At 45.1% G+C, this 21,809-nt stretch overlaps 1 protein-coding gene across 1 annotated transcript; it reads right to left on the bottom strand.

Moving 5' to 3' along the window:
• Positions 1–1,563: 1,563 nt before the first annotated feature.
• On the bottom strand, positions 1,564–21,295 carry SPMIP8 (sperm microtubule inner protein 8). The gene is made up of 8 exons (XM_073605614.1): positions 21,146–21,295; positions 16,731–16,937; positions 16,046–16,107; positions 6,830–7,007; positions 5,150–5,211; positions 4,203–4,267; positions 3,477–3,509; positions 1,564–1,678 (listed from the first exon to the last, which is right to left on the bottom strand). The coding sequence occupies exons 2-8, from the start codon at positions 16,918–16,920 to the stop codon at positions 1,648–1,650; spliced, it is 621 nt and encodes a 206-aa protein (XP_073461715.1). The 5' UTR covers positions 16,921–16,937; positions 21,146–21,295; the 3' UTR covers positions 1,564–1,647.
• Between the last annotated feature and the right edge of the window lie 514 nt (positions 21,296–21,809).

Genomic DNA, 21,809 nt, shown 5'->3' with positions numbered 1-21,809 from the left:
CCGTGCGCCAATCTATGTATAAGGAGACCTTATGTCAGTCAGTTTTAGCAAAATCTGGCATTACTCACACTAATTTATGGATTTCTTCCTGCAGATCCACAACAGATTCCAGTACTATGTGGTACCATCCTATTTATTGGAGTATACCGGTCTCCGCACCGGGAAGTACCAATTTGGATATTCATGTATACAGAATGCTGGCACTATGCAGTGCAATGCTTCTTTCTGCGTGATTATGGCTTCTGCCACCAGGCAGTACTGCTATGGTTTTCAGTGTACACAGGTTCCATATACAGGTAGTACTGTGAGTGTATATTAGGACCTGGCGCTACGTGGTACCAGCCTGGTGGTTAATATATACAGATCTTTGCACTAGGCAGTACTGTTCTGGTTATCAGTGTATACAGGACCCAGCATCAGACAGTACCACTCTGGTTATCGGTGAATACAGTCCTGAGTCCATGTGGTACCACTCTGGTCATAGATGAATACAGCCCTGAGTCCAGGTGGTACCACATTGGTTAGAGTGGTACAACCTGGTTCCAGGGCTGTATTCACTAAAAATTATCTATGAATACACCCCTGAATCTAGGTAGTACAACTCTGGTTATTAGTGAATGCAGCCCAGGGTCAAGGTGATACCACCCTGGTTATTAGTGAACACAGCTCTGGGTCCCAGTGGTACTACTCTGGTTATTGGTGAATACAGCCCTGGGTCAAGGTGGTACCATTCTGATTATCAGCAAATACAGCCCTGGGTTTAGGTGGTACCACTCTGGTTATTTGTCAGTACATCCCTGGGACCAGTGAGCGAAGCCCTGGAAGCAGATGGCACAACTCTGGTTAGGGGTGAGTACAGGCCAGAGTCCAGGTGGTATCACTCTGGTTACCAATGCATACAACTCTGGGTCCAGGCAGTACCACTTTGGTTATTGGTCAATGCAACTCTAGGTCTAGGACTCTAGGTGGTACCATTCTGGTTATCAGTGAATACAGCCCTGTGTCCAGGTGGTACCACTCTCGCTATTAGGGAATACAGCCCTGGAACGAGGTGGTACCATGCTGGTTATCCATGAGTAGAGCCCCGGAAGCAGTTGGTACCACTCTGGTTATGGATGAATACAGCCCTGGGTCTAGGTGGTAGTACATTGGTTATTGGTGAATACAGCCCTGGAAGCAAGTGGTACCAAGCTAGTGCTGGTTTTAATAAAGCCTGGGAACCAGGTGGCACAATACTGGTTATTGGTAAATACAGCCCTGGGTCCAGGTGGTACCAGATTGGTTATTGGTGAATATAGGCCTAGATTTGGGTGGTACCACTTTGGTTATTAATGAATACAGCCCAGAGTCTAGGTGGTACAACATTGGTTATTGATGAATACAGCCCTGGGTCCAGCTTGCACCACTCTAGTTATCAAAGAATACAGCCCTGGGTCCAGGTAGTACCACTGGTTATCGAAGAATAGAGCGCTGGGTCTATGCATACTGTCCTCGGACCAAGTAGTACTACTATCACTGTGTAAAGGTAGGAATATTGTGCAGAATGATTGAACATCATGAAAGTTTTCTTAATGTATTTTATTCATAGTGCAATGTCCCCCCAACCCTTCCTCTGTTCGCTGAAATGGCATCATCTCGTCTCTTCACTTAGTGCCAGGGTCGCAGGTAAGTGTTCCAGCTGGTAGGAAGCAGAGCACAACAGGATATGAAATATTTGCCAGATGTAATGTCTACAGAGCCTTATATGTCACTACGGTTTCAAGAAATGAATTACCATATCAGATTGGCACTATTGTATTTTCAGGGAAGGGAAGTTATATGAGCAACATTGTCCTGTTTTGCAGATCTAACATCCGATATGTTAGCAAAGTGTCTGCTGTGATTGGTCCAGTAAAATGTGTCTCAATGTTTGTCTTGCTGCTGATTCTATGTATATTCGGGGATTACCAGTGACACTATGTTTTTTTCTGATCAATCACTGATGTCTGTGTGGTCACTGCGAATAAGGTCTCAGGTCATAGTAAGAGCTTTCAGGTGGTAGTTGGGGACCTTAGGCATGGTCAGGCTCTTAAGTCAAAGTTGTTGCACTCAGGTTCTGGTAGGGGCTGTCGGGTCATGGTTGGACTATCAGGTAATAGGGTTCTTGGATTATAAATAAGGTTCTCCGTTCATGGATGGGAGTTTTAGGGTAATTCTCAGAGCTTTTGGGTCATAGTCGGGGTTCTTGGGTTATACTTGAGACGCCTAAAGTCATGGTCCAAGCTCTTGGGTCGAAGGTAAGGCTTCTTGGATCATTGTTGAGGCTCTAGTCATAATAAGTGGCTCTCTGGTCATAGAGTTCTTGTGTAAAATTAGGGGCATGGTCAGGGCTCTACGACCATGGTTGGGGATCTCGGGCCAATATTCCAGCTCTCAGGTCCCGGTTGGGACCCTTAGGCCATGACTCTTTTGGGGACTCTCGGGTCAAACCTCTTAGGCCATGGTCGGGTCTATTGAGTCGTAGTTGGTGCTCTCAGGTGAGGGTCAGGGCTTTCAGGTGGAGGTTGAGGCTCTCCAGTCATAGTATGGGCTTCTGGGTCAAAATTGATGACCTCCTGGTACACGGTTCATGGGTTATAGATAGGGTTCTTGAGTCATAAGTAGGGGCTCTGGGGTCATGATCTAAGCTTTTGAGTCATAGTCAAGGTTCTCGGGCTATAGACTCTTGAAATATGGTCTGAGCTCTTGGGTCATAGTTAGGACTCTTGGATCATAGTTAGGGCTCTCAGATCATAGTTAGGGCTCTCTGGTCATACTGAGGAGCTCCCTGGTCATAGGTAGAGCTCTTTGTCATAATAGGGGCTCTCGGGCTATGGTCAGGGCGATCGGGTAATATATAGGGTCTCTCGAGTCGTGGTTGGGACTTTCAGGCCATGCTCAGGATTCCTGAGTTATGTACAAGACTCTCGGTTCGAATCTCTCAGGCCATGGTTGGGGCTTTCAAGAGCATAGTTGGGGATCTTGGGTCATGGTCAGACTCTTAGGTCAGAGTTGCTGCTCTGTGGCTCTCAGGTCATACTTGATGGTCCTTTGGCTAATTTCTTGGGTTTTGGTTATAGTTAGGGTTCTGAAGTCATGAACAAAGCTTTTGGGTCACGGTCAGGGCTCTTGTTTCATAGCCTGGAGTCTCAGGCCATGATCAGGGATCTTGGGTCATGGCAGAGACTCTCAGGCCATGGTCATGACTCTTTAATTATGGTTGGATCGCTCAGGCCACGATTGTGGCTCTTGAGTCATAGTTGAGACTCTCAGGCCCTAGCTGGGGCTCTCGGGCCATGGTCCAGACTCTTAGATCATGGTTGGATCTCTCAGGCCATAATTGGGGCTTTGAGGCCTAGTTTGGACTCTCAGGTTGTGGTAACTAAGGACTCTCAGGGACTCTGAGTCTGAGGTAATGGTCAGGGATCTCAGGGGAGGATGTTGTAAGTTGAACTTACCTGTATGAAGATCCAAATGTACGAAAAGTGTTTCTGGAAGAAAAGCATGCACATTAATGATTGTTAGCAGCTGTGGAATCTCCTGTGTCTTGTTAAAGATTCATATGGTGCTGACATTTTCTGTAGTACTGTACACAGGACAAGCAGGGTGACTGAATATCATCCTAATGTTACTGCTGATATTCGGGGCTCAGGAGGGACGGGCTGTGTGAACACAATCCTAGATGTTATTTTAGTACACGGGGAAATAAGAATATTAAAGTTCTTTTGTTTTACTTTTAAATGGAGCATGGAAGCACTAGACCTCATCAGGTTTTATTGCTATTTGGGGCTCCATGCGAGGGATTTCCCTCACTTCCTGTCATAGTGACATTGGTATCACTGGATAGGTAGTGACAGAAGACTAGACAATCAGTCAGATTTGTATTGTTATCTGTGTTCCTGTTTCAGATTTTTCTCACACTTCCTGTTCAATGACAACTGAGCAGGAAGTGAGAGTAAATCTCTCTAAAAGATCTAAAAGATCCCCAGATAAGATAGCAATAAAACCTGAAAGTAATTCCAATTTTTCCCCATACCATCAAAAACTAAAAATGCTTTTTGCTGTACTTAACCTTTAGAGGGTTTATTGCACAATATAGCAGTGACATTGTCCACAGTACTGAAAAAAGTGGGGACACACATGGAGTAGAATATGTAAATGAAGCCCAAAAAATGGGGACTTACAGCGTGTCAGCGGGCAGAGGCATCTGTCCTGTCGAGTCCAGGGATGGTGTTTGGTGAAGGCAGTACTGCAGGGAAAAATGAGGAAATCACTGTATATATCTAAGGTGGGTAGATCAGCATACTCATCACAAATGGAGAGATCACCATACACGGCACAGATGGGAGAACACTATATACATCTAAGGTGGGTAGACCATTGTACATAGGAGAGAACACCAACAAGGAGATCACTGCACACATCACATGCAGAGAGACAACCATATCTAGCACAAACAGGAAGATTACAATACCCATCACAAATGGGAGATCACTGTGCTGGGTGCAACAGGTGTGAAGACCTGGGAGCGCAGAGATTTTACCAATAGAATCCCCAAAAGGAGGAAGAAACTGTCCAGGAGAGGTGACTGGTAGGTTGAGCAGTGATCAGTACTGCAGGTGTAGCTTATGCCGCGTACACATGACCAAACTTTCCATCAGAATAGACTCTGACGGTCTTTGCGACGGAGTTAACCTGAAACAGACTTTCCTACACACAATCACACCAAAGTCCGATCGTTTAGAACGCGATGACGTACAACGGGACTAAAAAAAGGAAGTTCAGTAGCCAATAGCTGCCCTTGCGTCGTTTTTGGTCCGTCAGAATAGCATACAGACGAGCGGTTTTCCCGATAGGAACCAATTTCATCGGAAAGATTTGAAACATGTTCTATTTCTAGGTCTGTCAGAATTTTAGAAAGAAAAAGTCAGATGAAGCCCACACACGATTGGACTGTTAGATGGAATGATTCCGTCGGACCTTTTCTGCCGGAAAGTCCGGTCGAGTGTACGCGGCATTAGAGTTGTAAATAAAATGAGTTGTGTTGGCTAGAAGACAGGTCCACATTCTCTAGCTGTAGAAAGAATTCAATAGACTGAATGACACATGTCAAGCTACTTAATCGTCTTACCTTCCAGGAACGGGTCACGGTGGGATTCAGGTGTCGCACGGCGTATCCACTGTACCCGAGGACTACATATGATAAAGAAGGTTAGTGATGGAGTATAATCTCTGCTGCCCAGTGCAGACAGTGTGATGGTGGAGACAGACAAGAAATACTAGGCAGTGAAACCTGGATGTGAATAGAAGTATTGGTGTGGGAGAGGAGTATGTGTGCACGGGGGGGGGGTCAGTGCATAGGAGTGAGGTCTGTTAACAGTTGTATGGTCTATGCTCAGAGGTGAGGCCTGTGGGCAGGGGTGGTCTCAAGTGTGCCGAGTTGGAGTCTGTGTGCAGAAATGAGGTTAGTGTTTAGGGGTGGAGTCCATGTGCAATGGTGAGGTCAGTGTGCAGGAGTGAGCTTGGTGTCCATGAATGAGGTCAATGTGCAAGGGTGGCATCTGTGCCCAGGAATGAGGTCAGTGCGCAGTTGTAAGGTTTGTGCCCAGAGGTGAAGCCTAAGTGCAGGGGTATTGTCTGTGCAGAGGAGGGATGTCAGTGTGCAGGGGTTATGTCAGGGTGCTGTGGTGGGGCCTGTGTGCAGGAATGGGGTCTGTGCACAGGAGCCTTCTATAGAAATAGATGAACAAATACTCAAATAAAATATGATTTATTAGATTATGTAATCAAAGCCAACATGTTTAAGGGTTTTATTATATTCTTTTCATCAGGGCTATACACAAATTACATTAAAAAGCCCCCCCCGCATTACTTTTCCATGCCCTTCCTTCATTCCTCCTCCCCTCTTCCTTTTCAACTTGTCATCCACCACCTATTTCTCTTTACCTCTCCCTTCTGCCCCTCCTACCCAAATTTTTCCTCGCCTCATCCATTTCCATTTCTCCCTTACTTTCCCTCTCCTATTCCTCCTCCCCTGCCTACCTCCCCTTCTCCATTCTCTCTTGCCCTTTCCTTCTCTATTTCTACCCCCCCCCCACGTTCCTCCACACATTCTACTTTCCCCCATTCTTCTCCCATTCCCATCCTCCTTTACTCACTCCCTCTCCTTCCCCATTCCTCCTGTCCTACCCCCTACCTTCCCTCTGCCTCAGACCTTCTGTGCCTTCTCCACTCTTTCCCCCTCCCATTCCTCCTTTTTCTTCCCTTCCCCCTCCCTTTTCTTGTGCCGTCCCTTCTCTTTCAGCTCTTCCTGTTCCTCATACCGCTTTCCTTTTTCTCCTCAACCCTCTCATCCCTATCCTTTCCCCCTCCCCCTCCTGTTCTTGCTCTCCCTTCTTCCATTCCTTCTCTCCTCTCTCTTTCCCCTCCTGTTCCTTGCGTCTCATCCCTTTCCTTTTCATACTCGCTCCTTCCCTCTTCCTTCCTCCTCCTGTTCCTCCTCTTCCCTTTTCCCTCTCCCTGCCTCAACCCCTTCCCCCACTTGCCACCCCCCCATTTTCCTCTCTTTCGCCTGTCCTCTGCCCTTTCTTCTCACTTATCCTTCCCCTGTTCTGTTCTCTCCTTTCCCCCTGCTTGTCTTCCTCTCCCCATCCATTTCCCTTCCCCCTTTCTTTTCTCCCTCCTGTTCCCCATCTTCTCTCTCTTTCCCTTCCTCTTCTCTGTTCTCCTCTCCGTTCTCTTTTTTCTGCTGTCCCCACTCCCCTCCCCTCACTGTGTGTATAGAGGGTCATTCCATGTGCTGGTCACTCACCGTGTCTCCTTAGGTCTCTCAGCTGAAACTCGCCACATGACGAAACGCATCGGGACCAATCTGCGGCAGCCTGGGTCAGGCTCAGCCTGTCCTCTGGGGTCACCCCAGGAATCTCGATGTGCCCCATGGATCCCGATCTGTATCGTCTGGAAACCTCCCTTCCTGTGTCTGTGACTTGCTGAAATAGAAGAATACTATTACAGGATGGCCATCCAGGAGATAATAGTTCTGACACAAATATACAGTTGGGAAAATAATTATTTGATCCCCTGCAAATTTTGTAAGTTTTTCCACTTACAAAGAAATGAAGGGTCTATAATTGTTAGTATAGTTGCATTTTAAACGATAGAGACAGAATATCAACCAAAAATTCTGAAAAAAACACGATATAAACGGAGTTGCAGTTCAGTGAGTAAAATAAGTATTTGATCTCCTACCAACCAACAATAATTCTGGCTCCCACAGATAATTTAAGAAGGTGCTCCTAATGACAACTCGTTATGTGAATAAAAGACACCTGTCCACAGAATCTCTTTCTTCCGTTTAAAGCTCTGTTCACATCTAGGCGTTACAGGCGTTTTTCAAGCGTTTTTGTACAGGCGTTTTGAAGTTCAAAAGGTCACCAATGTAAAAGAATTAAAACGCCTGTAATCTGTCAAAAAAGAAGCTCAAATACTTTTTTGGGCGTTTTGCTTTAGGCGACAGAACACTCAGATGTGAACAGGGGCCATTGAAATGAATGGGTTTTGTCTTGTTTGGTGTTTTTAGGGCAGGAAAACGCCTAGGTATGAACAGAGCCTGAACCTTACCATCAAGGACAAGACCTAAGAGTTGTCAAAGGACGTCATGGACAAGATTGTAGACCTGCACAAGGCTGGAATGGGCTACAAGACAATCAGCAAGAAGCTTGGTGAGAAGGAGACAACAGTTGGAGCGATTATTTGCAAATGGAATAAATACAAAATAACCATCAATCATCCTTGGTCTAGAGCGCCATAGAAGATTTCAGTGTAAGGATGATCATGAGAAGAGTGAAGGATCAGCCCAGAACTACATGGGAGGAGCTTGTACTGTATATGATGTCAAGGCACCACAGTCACGCATTGGTAACAATACACCACCATGGATTAAAATCCTGCGGCGCCCGCAAGGTCCCACTCCTCAAATGAGGCACATGTACAGGCCCCTCTGAAGTTTGCCAATGAACCTATGATCTAAATGATTCACGGAAGGATTGGGAGAAAGTGCTGTAGCCAGATGAGATCAAAATTGAGCTCTTTGGCATTAACTCAATTCATTATGGGGCCACGTATTGTAAAATCTTGGATGAGAACCTTCTACCTTCAGCCAGAACACTGAAGATGGGTCTTCCAGCATGACAATGACCCAAAATATACCGCAAAGACAACAAAAGGAGTAGCACAAGAAGAAGCACATTAAGGTCATGGAGTGGCCTAGCTAGTCTCCAGACGAAAATTTATGGAGGGAGCTGAAACTTGGAGTTGCCAAGCGACAAGAAGAGTCAACCAAAATCCCTCCTGAGATGTGTGCAAACGTGGTAACCAACTACAAAAACATCTTACCTCTGTGCTTGCCAACAAGGGTTTCTCCACCAAGTACCAAGTCATGTTTTGCTTGGGGATCAAATACTCATTCTACTCACTGAACTGCAACTTGGTTGCTAAATTGAGCAAAAGCACCTCCAATTTAGTATTCTCAGGAATACTACCGGTACATCGAGCCACATCAGAAAGGCAGAGGGAGATTAGGGAAGTATTCAGGAAGTAAACAAGTGGCTGAGGAGCTGGTGTAGTAAGGAGCTGTTTGGGTTCCTGGAGGACTGGGCAGACTTCTCAGTCGGTCACTGGTACTATAGAAGGGACGGACTGCACCTAAACGAGGAGGGTGCAGATCTGCTGGGAGTAAAGATGGACAAAACGTTAGAGGGGTTTTTAAACTGGAGGGGGGTCTAGAGGTAGAGCTACTCAGTGCTGAACATAGTCCAGAGGGTAGTATTGGGGGCATAAGTGGTAGGTTGACTAAAGCACATAAACCCAAGGTAAGTATAGTAACAAGTCCTAGCAATCTCAGAACACCTAATAAGGATAATATGCAACCAGTCTAAACTATGTGACATGTTCACCAATGCCAGGAGCCTGGCCGGACAGGATGGGTGAACTAGAGATACTGTTGTACGAGGAGAATTTGGATTTTGTGGGAATTTCAGAGACTTGGTTCAACGGCTCTCATGTTTGGCTGGCAACCATTCAAGGGTATACCCTTTATCACAGGGATAGAGAAGGTAAAAAAAGGGGGAGGGGTATGCCTGTATATCAATAATAATGTACAAGTGAATGTGAGAGATTACATCACTAAGGGAGCTAGGGAAGATGTGGAATCCTTATGGGTAGAGCTCCAAAGGGATAAAGCTGAGGGGAAAATAATACTGGGAGTATGCTATAGGCCCCCTAACCTGAGGGAGGAGGGGGAGGCGGACCTCCTATCACAATTTGGATTAGCAGCAACGATGGGAAGTGTTATCATAATGGGGGATTTTAATTATCCAGACATAGACTGGGCGGAGGGAACCACGTATTCGTCTAAGGCTCGCCAGTTCCTAAATATCTTGAAGGACAATTTCATGGGTCACATGGTAGTCGCACCAACTAGAAATAAAGCGTTACTAGATCTACTGATTACCAACAATACAGACCTGATCATGAATGTGGAAATACGGGGAAATTTAGCAAACAGCGATCACAGGTCAACTGGCTTCAGTATAAATCATACAAACAGGAAACATAAGGGAAATACAAAGACAAGGGAATTTCAAAAGAGCCAACACCCTAAACTACGAACCTTGCTAGAAGAAATTGGGATAAAATCTTAGGAATAAAGAACATGGAGGAGAGATGGGTTCACTTTAAGAGCATATTAAATAAGGGCATTAGCCAGTGCATCCTATTGGGTAATTAATTTAAAAGAGCGAACAAAAGTCTTGGATGGCTTAACGCCAATGTAAAAATGCATATAAAAACAAAAAAGAGAAGGCCTTCAAAAAATACAAGGCTGAGGGATCATCATCAGCATTCAAACTTTATAAAGAATGCAACAAGAAATGTAAGAGTGCCATTAGGGCGGCTGAGATAGAACATGAAAGACAAATAGCGGAGGAGAGCAAAAAAATCCCAAGAAATTCTTTGAGTATGTAAACAGTATAAAAGGGAGAACAGACCATATTGGCCCCATAAAGAATGAGGAAGGACATCTGGTTACAGAGGATGGGGAGATGGCGAAGGTCTTGAATTTATTCTTCTCCTCAGTCTTCACAAGGGAATCGGGGGGGCTTCAGTAACCAAAACTGTAGTGTTCATCCTCGTGACACAACACAGGATCACCCTCATGGCTAACAGAGGACAGAATTAGACTTGGGAAACTTAACATTAATAAATCACCGGGACCGGATGGCTTGCAATCGAGGGTACTTGGATAACTCAGTCAAGTAATTCCCAGACTATTGTTCCTAATTTTTACTGACAGTCTACTGACTGGAATGGTACCAGCATATTGGAGAAAAGCCAATGTAGCACCAATACATCTCTGGGAATTATAGACTAGTTAGCCTAACATCAATAGTATGCAAGCTCTTGGATTTTAGTAATGAGAACGGTATCATTAGCAGTAATCAGCATGGATTCATGAAGAATCGTTCTTGCCAAACCAATCTATTAACCTTTAATGAGGAGGTGAGTTGCCATCTAGATAAAGAAAGGCCTGTAGACGTGGTGTATCTTTATCTTGCAAAAGCATTTGACACAGTTCCCCATAAACATTTACTGTACAAAGTAAGGTCCATTGGCATGGACGATAAGGAGAGTACATGAATTTAAAACTGGCAACAAGGGCAAGTTCAGAGGGTGGTGATAAATGGGCAATACTTGGAATGGTCAGGGGCGGGTAGTGGGGTCCCACAGGGTTCTGTACTGGGACCAATCCTATTTAATTTGTTCGTAAACGACCTGGAGGATGGGGTAAACAGCTCAATCTCTGTATTTGCGGACGATACTAAGCTAAACAGGGCAATAACTTCTCCGCAGGATGTGGAAACCTTGCAAGAAGATCTGAACAAATTAATGGGGTGGGCAACTACATGACAAATGAGGTTTAACCCTTTCATGACTAAGCCTATTTTTGAAATTTGGTGTTTACAAGTTAAAATCCGTATTTTTTGCTAGAAAATTACTTGGAGTTCCCAAACATTATATATATATTTTTTAGCAGAGAATAAAATGGCGATTGTTGCAATATTTTTTATCACACGGTATTTGTGCAGCGGTGTTTTAAACGCAAATTTTTGGAAAAGTGACACTTTCATGAATTTTAAAAAATCCAAACAGTAAAGTTACCCAAATTTTTTAGTATAATGTGAAAGATGATGTTACGCCGAGTAAATAGATACCAAACATGTCACCCTTTATAATTGCACGCACTCGTGGAATGGCGACAAACTACGGTACCTATGAATTTCCATAGGCGACGCTTTAAAATTTTTTTACGGTTACCAGGTTTGAGCTACAGAGGAGGTCTAGGACTAGAATTATTGCTCTCGCTCTGACGATCGCGGCGATACCTCACATGTGTGGTTTGAACACTGTTTACATATGCGGGCGCGACTTCCGTATGCGTTTTCTTCGCTGCACGAGCTCGCGGGGACAGGGGCACTTTAAAAAAATTTTTTTATTTATTTATTTATTTTTTTACTTTAAAATTGTGTTTAAAAAAATTTTTTTTTTTTTTTTTACTTTTATTGCTGTCACAAGGAATGTAAACATCCCTTATGACAGTAATAGGTGGTGACAGGTACTCTTTATGGAGGGATGGGGGGTCTAAAAGACCCCCCATCCCTCCTTTACACTTCAAAGTATTCAGATCGCCGAAAACGGCGATTCTGAATACTGTGTACTTTTTTAAATTCGGCGCCATTGGCAGCCGAGTAAACGGGAAGTGACGTCATGACGTCGCTTCCGCGTTTACAACAAGAAGGCTGGAACGAAGCCGCTCACAGCTTCGTTCCAGCCCGCCCCCAGCCGCCGAAGATTCCCGATTGGACACCGGGCCTCCCGATCGCACGGGAGGCCCGGTAACAGTGGCGGGAGGGGGGGGATGTCCCCTCCCGCTCCTCCGGTATAACAACCGAGCGGCTTTTAGCCGAATCGGTTGTTATACACGGGTAGCCGATCGCCCGCTGGAAACAACGGTACCGGGATGATGCCTGCAGCTGCGGGCATCATCCTGGTATAACCCCGGAAAGCCGAGTACGCATATCTGCGTACGGTCGGCGGGAACCGGGTTAATGTAGAAAAATGTAAAATAATGCATTTGGGTAGCAAAAATATGAGTGCAATCTATACACTGGGGGAGAACCTCTGGGGGAATCTAGGATGGAAAAGGACCTGGGGGTCCTAGTAGATGATAGGCTCAGCAATGGCATGCAATGCCAAGCTGCTGCTAACAAAGCAAACAGAATATTGGCATGCATTAAAAAAGGGATCAACTCCAGGGATAAAGCATTAATTCTCCCACTATACAAGACTCTGGTCCGGCTGCACCTGGAGTATGCTGTCCAGTTCTGGGCACCAGTCCTCAGGAAGGATGTACTGGAAATGGAGCGAGTACAAAGAAGGGCAACAAAGCTAATAAAGGGTCTGGAGGACATTAGTTATGAAGAAAGGTTGCGAGCACTGAACTTATTCTCTGGAGAAGAGACGCTTGAGAGGGGATATGATGTCAATTTACAAAGACCATACTGGTGACCCCACAACAGAGATATACAATGTAATACTGACATATAATCACACACATAGGTTGGACTTGTGTCTTTTTTCAACCTCACCTACTATGTAACTGTGTAACTCAATTTATAAATATATATTTATATAGTTGTGTTTTTTCTGGATTTTTGGTTGATATTCTGTCTCTATCACTTAACCACCTCAATACAGGGCACTTTCACCCCCTTCCTGCCCAAGCCATTTTTCATTTTTCAGTTTTCAGCGCTGTCGCACTTTGAATGACAATTGCGCGGTCATGTTACACTGCAGCCTAATGAAATTTTTATCATTTTTTCCCCACAAATAGAGCTTTCTTTTGGTGGTATTTGATCACCTCTGCGGTTTTTACTTTTTGCGCTATAAACAAAAGAAGAGGGACAATTTTGAAAAAACACAATATTTTTTACTTTTTGCTATAATAAATATCCAATTTTTAATTTTTTTTTAACAAATGTTTTCCTCAGTTTAGGCCATTATGTATTCTTCTACATATTTTTGGTAAAAAAAAATTGCGATAAGCGTATATTGATTGGTTTGCGCAAATGTTATAGCGTCTACAAAATAGGGGATAGATTTATAGCATTTTTATTATTTATTTATTTTTTACTAGTAATGGCGGCGATCTGCGATTTTTATTGTGACTGCGATAATACGGCGGACACATCGGACACTTTTGACACATTTTTGGGACCATTCACATTTATACAGCGATCAATGCTATAAAATTGCATTGATTACTGTGTAAATGTGACTGGCAGGGAAGGGGTTAACACTAGGGGGCGCTCGAGGGGTTAATGTATGACCTAAGGAGGTGATTCTAACTGTGGGGGGAGGGGACTGACTGGGGGAGGTGACCGATCAGTGTCCCTATGTACAAGGGACACGCCATCGGTCTCCTCTCCTCTCTGACAGGACGTGGATCTGTGTTTACATGCACAGATCCACGCTCCTGCTCTGTTACCCGGCAACCGCAGGTGCCCGGCGGACATCGCGGCCGCCGGGCACGCGCACCGGGTCCCGAGCGACGCAGCCGGTGCGCGCGCGCCCCCTAGTGGCTCGGGAGGGCGAGGACGTCATATGACGTCCTCCCAGAACAACAGAAGCCTCGTCCCGCCGTCATATGACGGTGGGCGGTGGCTTAGTGGTTAAAGGGTAAGTTCACCTTTGTACACATTTTTTTTTCTTTCTAAATTCCAGCTCCCCTATGCACCAATATAGCATTCAAGTACTTTTTTTGCAAAAATATCAAAGCTTTCCATTAAAGCTACAGTCGCTTACTTTTCTTGTCTAAATCCACATTTCCAGACGTTTTCAATAGTAATGTCTTCTTCCTGATCAGACTTTAGGTCATGACACAGGAAGGAGTTGACCAGCTGACCTCAATAGCACACACCCGGCATCATCCACCCTCCAATTCCCAGGTGCATGTTTTTTTAAATGAAATGCAATCAATGTGGTCAGCACTTCCACCTAGCAGCTCCAGGATCGCCAGTTCAAATCCCAACCACGACACTACCTGCCTGGAGTTTGCATTTTCTCCCTGTGCCTGTGTGGGTTTCCTCCAGCTACTCCAGTTTCCTCCCACACTCCAAAGACATGCTGGTAGGATAGTAGGCTCCTGTCTATATTGGCCCTAGAATGTGAGTTATGGACCTTAGATTGTAAGCTCCTTGAGGGCAGGGACTGATATGAATGTACAATATATACAGTTGTGCTCATAAGTTTACATACCCCAGCAGAATTTATGATTTCTCGGCCATTTTTCAGAGAATATGAATGATAACACAAAAACTTTTCTTTCACTCACGGTTGGTGCTTGGTTGAAGCCATTTATTATCAATCAACTGTGTTTACTCTTTTTAAATCATAATGACAACACAAACTACCCAAATGACCCTGATCAAAAGTTTACAAAACCCAGTTCTTAATACCATGTATTGCCCCCTTTACTATCAATGACAGCTTGAAGTCTTTTGTGGTATTTGTGGATGAGGCTCTTTATCTTCTCAGATGGTAAAGCTGTCCATTCCTCTTGGCAAAAAGCCTCCAGTTCCTGTAAATTATTGGGCTGTCTTGCATGAACTGCACGTTTGAGATCTCCCCAGAGTGGCTCAATGATATTGAGGTCAGGAGACTGAGATGGCCACTCCAGAATCTTCACTTTATTCTGCTGTAGCAGACAGCAGGTCGACTTGGCCTTGTATTTTGGATCATTGTCATGTTGGAATGTCCAAGTACATCTCATGCGCAGCTTCCTGGCTGATGAATGCAAATGTTCCTCCAGTATTTTTTGATAACATACTGCATTCATCTTCCATCAATTTTGACAGAATTTCCTGTGCCTTTGTAGCTCACACATCTCAAAAACATCAGCGATCCACCTCCGTGTTTCACAGTAGGAATGGTGTACCTTTCATCATAGGTCTTGTTGACGCCTCTCAAAATGTAGCGTTTATGGTTGTGGCCAAAAAGCTCAATTTTGGTCTCATCACTTCAAATTACTTTGTGCCAGAAGGTTTGAGGCTTGTCTCTGTGCTGTTTGGCGTATTGTAAGCGGGATATTTTATGGCATTTGCGTAGTAATGGCTTTCTTCTGGCGACTCGACCATGCAGCCCATCTTTCTTCAAATGCCTCCTTATTGTGCATCTTGAAACAGCCACACCACATATTTTCAGAGAGTCCTGTATTTCACCTGAAGTTATTTGTGGGTTTTTCTTTGCATCCCGAACAATTTTTCTGGCAGTTGTGGCTGAAATTTTAGTTGGTCTACCTGACCGTGGTTTGGTTTCAACAGAACCCATCATTTTACACTTCTTGATTAGAGTTTGAACACTGCTGATTGGCATTCTCAATTCCTTGGATATCTTTTTATATCCCTTTCCTATTTTATATAGTTCAACTACCTTTTCCCGCAGATCCTTTGACAATTCTTTTGCTTTTCCCATGACTCAGAATCCAGAAATGTCAGTACAGCACTGGATGAAAGATGCAAGGGTCTGTCAGGTGTCCAGAAACTCATTGACCTTTTATACAGACACACTAATTACAAGCAAACAGATCACAGGTGAGGATGGTTACCCTTAATTGTGTTATCAGGCCAAAATCACCAGGGTATGTAAACTTTTGAGCAGAGTCATTTGGGTAATTTCTGTTCTCATTATGATTAAAAAGAGTAAACACAGTTGATTGATAATAAATGGCTTCAGGCAAACACTAACCATGAGTGAAAAATGTTTTGTGTTAGCATTCATATTCTCTGAAAAATGGCCAAGAAATCATAAATTCTGTCAGGGTATGTAAACTTATGAGCACAACAGTATGTGAAGCGCTGTATAAATTTATGGTGCTATACAAGTACCTGTAATAAATAAAATATGCACTTACCAGAGACGGCAGGCGTGGCTCAGGTTGCTCAAATGTTACGAATCTGGCATTACGGAAGTTTTCTAAAAGAGAAAGTTATAGTCAAAACAAGGCTGGACAATGGGTCTATTACTCATAGCAACCAATAAACCTGAAAGCCCACTAAGATAAAAATGGCTCTCAGGAGCTCTGGTGGGGAGATAATGGCACACCTACCACTGCCATTACTAGAGGCTCCGTCACCACTGCTGGATTATTGGGAATACAAAAGATTTGTGCAGTGTTTTCAGTCATGGTGATGTAAAATGCAAATATAACAGTGGAAATTATTCAGGTCCTGGGTGGGCAAGCTTCATGTTGGTTTCAAATGGTTTTTGCATTTCGTACACGTCTATAGGGTTGCACAACACCCTTTGAAGAAGGTCAGGAGGTCAATCGCAGGTCAGAAGGAAGTCAACTGGAGGTCATCTGCAAGTCAGAAGGAGGTCCACTCCAGGAGTCATAAGTCAACTGCAGGTCAAAAGAAACTCAGATCAGAAAGAAGCCAACCACAGGTCAGGAGGTCAACTGCAGGTCAGAAGTTTGTCAGCCGCAGATCAGAAGGAGGTCGACTGCAGGTCACATGCACCTGTCAATGAATTGTCTATGATCTCAGAAGCTTCTCAAACTTATGCAGTGAGGACAGGGGGTCATGTGGGTGTCTCACCTGGCATACAGGGTGTGCTGCTCCGGCTGTGCTCCTCGCTCAGCTTGTGTCCCACGCTGTCCATTTCCATCCTGCGAAGAGTGGGCAGCATCGGGTGGTACAGTGAGTGCTTCACTCCTGCCAGCTTGTACGTCGGTGACTCTGGGCGTGTGGCCGAGCAGCGCCTGTACTGATTCTCCACAAGTGCCATGGTGTGATGAAGAACACCTGGAAAGGAAACCATTCACATTATGCCAGCTCAGATGCCCAGGCACCATATCAGTACCCCTCCATAAAGTAGAAGATGATGTACAATGATGATCAGCAGCAGAAAACCTTTCAGGATACAAATCGGGGGCGTAAAAAGTCAGGAGGGGCCACTTCTAACAATTAGGAATCACTACGTGTACTGTTATTCCCAAGTATTCTCTCCCTGTTATAGAGCTAAAAGGCTGTCCTGTCTCCTGCCCAACAACTGCTGCTATATATAGACAGCAGTCACATGTAGGGGATGAGATGAGAACTCTGTATAGATGGGGGGAGGGGGGTCACATGTAGGGGAGGTGATGTCTGTATAGAGCATATCCGGAAAGTATTCACGTTGCTTTACTTTTTCCACATTTTGTTATGTTACAGCCTTATTCCAAAATAGATAAAATTCTTTATTTTCCTCAAAATTCTACAAATACCCCATAATGACAACATGAAAGAAGTTTGTTTGAAATATTTGCAAATTTTTTTAAAATGCAAAAATCCCATGTACATGGGTATTCACAGCCTTTGCCACGACACTCAAAATTGAGCTCAGGTACATCCTGTTTCCACTGATCATCCTTGAGATAACTCTAAAACTTGATTGGAGTCCACCTGTGGTAAATTCAGTTTATTGGACATGATTTGGAAAGGCACACACCTTTCTATAAAAGGTCATACAGTTAACAGTGCATGTCAGAGCACAAACCAAGCCATGAAGTCCAAGGAATTGTCTGTAGACCTCCGAGACAGGATTGTATCAAGACACAGATCTTGGGAAGTGTACAGAAAAATTTCTGCAGCATTGAAGGTCCCAATGAGCACAGTGGCCTTCATCATCCGTAAGAAGAAGTTTGGAACCACCAGGACTCTTCCTAGAGGGGGCTACCCGGCCAAACTGAATGATCAGGGGGAAAGGGCCTTAGGGAGGTGACCAAGAACCCAATGGTCACTCTGACAGAGCTCCAGCATTTCTCTGTCGAGAGAGGAGAACCTTACAGAAGAAGAACAACCATCTCTGCAGCACTCCACCAATCAGGTCTGTATGGTAGAGTGGCCAGACGGAAGCCTCAGTAAAAGGCACATGACAGCCCACCTAGAGTTTGCCAAAAGGCACCTGAAGGACTCTCAGACCATGAGAAACAAATTCTCTGGTCTAATGAAACAAAGATTAAACTCTTTGGCCTGAATGGCAAGCGTCATGTCTGGAGGAAACCATGCATTGCTCATCACCTGGCCAATACCATCCCTACAGTGAAGCATGGTGGTGGCAGCATCATGCTCTGGGGATGTTTTTCAACAGCAGGAACTGGGAGACTAGTCAGGATCGAGGGAAAGATGAGTGCAACAATGTACAGAGACATCATTGATGAAAACCTGTTTCAGAGCGCTCTGGACCTCAGACTGGGGCGAAGGTTCATCTTCCAACAGGACAAGGACCCTAAGCACACAGCCAACATAACAAAGGAGTGGCTACAGGACAACTCTGTGAATGTCCTTGAGTGGCCCAGCCTTGAACCCGATTGAACATCTCTGGAGAGATCTGAAAATGGCTGTGCACCGACGCTCCCCATCCATCCTGAAGGAGCTTGAGAGGTCCTGCAAAGAAGAACGGGAGAAACTGCCCAAAAATAGGTGTGCCAAGCTTGTAGCACCATACTCAAAAAGACTTGAGGCTGCAATTGGTGCCAAAAGGTGCTTCAACAAAGTATTGAGCAAAAGCTGTGAATACTTATGTACATGGGATTTTTTTCGTAAATTTCACAAATTTGCAAAAATTTTAACCGCTTGCCGACCGCTGCACGAACATTTACGTTGACAGAATGGCATGGACAGGCAAATGGTACGTCCCTTTAAATTTGCCGCCGTGTGGTCGCGTGCATGCCGCCAGCAGCACGTGCGCGACCCTGCCACAAGCTCCGTGAGTGTGATCGCGGGTCCCGCGGACTTGATGTCCGCGGGGATACCCACGATCGTCTCACGGAGAGGAAGAACGGGGAAATGCTGATGTAAACAAGCATTTCCCCATTCTGCCTAATGACACTGATCACAGCTCCCTGTGATCATGAGCAGTGATCAGTGTTGTGTCACACGTAGCCCATCCCCCCTACAGTTAGAATCACTCCCTAGGACACACTTAGCCCCCGCAGCGCCCCCTCATCAATGCATTTTTAATCGCACTGATCACTGTATAAATGTGAATGGTCGCAAAATAGCGCCAAAAGTGTCTGATCTGTCCGCCATGTCGCAGTCACGATAAAAATCACTGATCGCCGCCATTACTAGTGAAAAAAAAATTATTAATAAAAATGCCATAAAACTATCCCCTATTTTGTAGACGCTATAACTTTTGCGCAAACCAATCAATGAATGCTTATTGCGATTTTTTTTTTTTACCAAAAATATGTAGAATACGTATCGGCCTAAACTGGGGAAAATACATTTTTTTCTATATATTTTTTGGGGATATTTATTATAGCAAAAAGTAAAAAATAATGCGTTTTTTTTTTTCAAAAAACGCAGAGGTGATCAAATACAATCAAAAGAAAGCTCTATTTGTGGGGAAAAAAAGGACGTCAATTTTGTTTGGGAGCCACGTCGCACGATCGCGCAATTGTAAGTTAAAGCGATGCAGTAACGAATCGCAAAAAGTGCTCTGGTCTTTGGCCAGCCAAATGGTCCGGGGCTGAAGTGGTTAAACAAACTTCCTTTTACGTTGTCATTATGGGATATTGTTTGTAGAAATTTGAGGAAAATAACGAATTGAATCAATTTTGGAACAAGGCTGTGACATAAAAAGTTAAGCACTGTGAATGTTTTCCGGATGCATTATATATGGAGGGATCTCATGTAGGAGAGGAGAACTCTGTAAAGATTCAGGGGGATGGGGGGTGTCATCACACATAGAAGATGTAATCTCTGTATAGATGGGGGGGCACACGTAGGGGATGTGGTCTCTTTATAGATGATGGGGGGGGGTCACACCTATAAGATGTGATCTCTGTATAGATTTGGCAGGGGGGCCCCATGGGGAATGTGGTATCTGTATAGATGGGGGGGGGGATGTGGTCTCTGTATAGATGGGGGGGGGAATGTGGTCTCTGTATAGATGGGGGGGGGCACATGGGGAATGTGGTCTCTGTATAGATGGGGGGTGGCACATGGGGAATGTGGTCTCTGTATAGATGGGGGGTGGCACATGGGGAATGTGGTCTCTGTATAGATGGGGGGCACATGGGGAATGTGGTCTCTGTATAGATTGGGGGGGGCACACGTAGGGGATGTGGTCTTTCTATAGATGGGGGGGAGGGGGCACACATAGGGGATGTGGTCTTTCTATAGATGGGGGGAGGGGGCACACATAGGGGATGTGGTCTTTCTATAGATGGGGGGGGCACACGTAGGGGATGTGGTCTTTCTATAGATGGGGGGAGGGGGCACACATAGGGGATGTGGTCTTTCTATAGATGGGGGGAGGGGGCACACATAGGGGATGTGGTCTTTCTATAGATGGGGGGGGCACACGTAGGGGATGTGGTCTTTCTATAGATGGGGGGAGGGGGCACACATAGGGGATGTGGTCTTTCTATAGATGGGGGGGGAGGGGGCACACGTAGGGGATGTGGTCTTTCTATAGATGGGGGGAGGGGGCACACATAGGGGATGTGGTCTTTCTATAGATGGGGGGGCCACACGTAGGGGATGTGGTCTTTCTATAGATGGGGGGAGGGGGCACACATAGGGGATGTGGTCTTTCTATAGATGGGGGGAGGGGGCACACATAGGGTATGTGGTCTTTCTATAGATGGGGGGGGAGGGGGCACACATAGGGGATGTGGTCTTTCTATAGATGGGGGGGGCACACGTAGGGGATGTGGTCTTTCTATAGATGGGGGGGAGGGGGCACACGTAGGGGATGTGGTCTTTCTATAGATGGGGGGGAGGGGGCACACGTAGGGGATGTGGTCTTTCTATAGATGGGGGGGCCACACGTAGGGGATGTGGTCTTTCTATAGATGGGGGGGAGGGGGCACACGTAGGGGATGTGGTTTTTCTATAGATGGGGGGGCCACACGTAGGGGATGTGGTCTTTCTATAGATAGGGGGGGGGGCACACGTAGGGGATGTGCTCTCTTTATAGATGGACGGGGGGGTCACACATTGGTGATTTTTCTCCTTCTCACCTTCTGTGTTGTGGCCGGTCAGTGCAGCTCTGTTCCCCTGTCTATGTTTGCAGTGTCTCCTGGCGCCGGTTGCCTGGCGATGGGGTCATTGTTCTGCAGATAATGGTGAGAGTCCGGAGAAGGTTGGGAAAGGAAGTTATATTCTGAATCATTTTTGGTTTGACACATTTACATCATTTGAATAGTTTTTTTTTTTTTACAAAAATCTTTTATATTTTAGGTATAGATCAGTATATATATACACATCCACACAGGTCAGTTCCAGATGTACGAATTCATCAGCCAAGTTCTGTTCATCCAGTTTTGTGACTCGGACATCCTGCCAGACAGCCAGAGGCTTATCAATGCAAAATAGTGTCTATAGCAGGCACTGAAATGGTGCCCCTGTCCAAACATCTGACATTGTATTTTAGGCCCCATTCACACTTGGGTGTAGAAGAAACATGCGTTTCTGCAAACAAGCGCAGAAACTAACTAAAAAACGCAACACACTTGCAGTGCCATTATTTTTTAATGATACCCCAAACAAAAAAGGTAATAGACACGTGTTTTGCCAAGTGTTTTCCACACGACAAAACACGAAAAACACACTTGGCTCAGGTCCAAAACTTGGTGCATGAGCTTCTTTAGCGCGTTTGTGGAGCAGGAGGCCCATTCAAATTAA

Source organism: Aquarana catesbeiana, linkage group LG11 (genome assembly GCF_042186555.1).
Source record: "Aquarana catesbeiana isolate 2022-GZ linkage group LG11, ASM4218655v1, whole genome shotgun sequence".
In the NCBI taxonomy this organism is placed as follows: Eukaryota; Metazoa; Chordata; class Amphibia; order Anura; family Ranidae; genus Aquarana; species Aquarana catesbeiana.
The sequence above is the reverse complement of the archived record's forward strand: the minus strand, read 5'-3'. Positions and strand labels throughout refer to the sequence as shown.

Coding starts and splice junctions, on each gene's coding strand:
- SPMIP8 (XM_073605614.1), bottom strand. CDS start 16,920: ATGGCACTTGTGGAGAATCAGTACAGGCGCTGCTCGGCCACACGCCCA. Junction 5,212..6,829: donor GAGAGACCTAAGGAGACACG/GTGAGTGACCAG, acceptor TATCATATGTAG/TCCTCGGGTACAGTGGATAC. Junction 4,268..5,149: donor CCGTGACCCGTTCCTGGAAG/GTAAGACGATTA, acceptor TTTTCCCTGCAG/TACTGCCTTCACCAAACACC.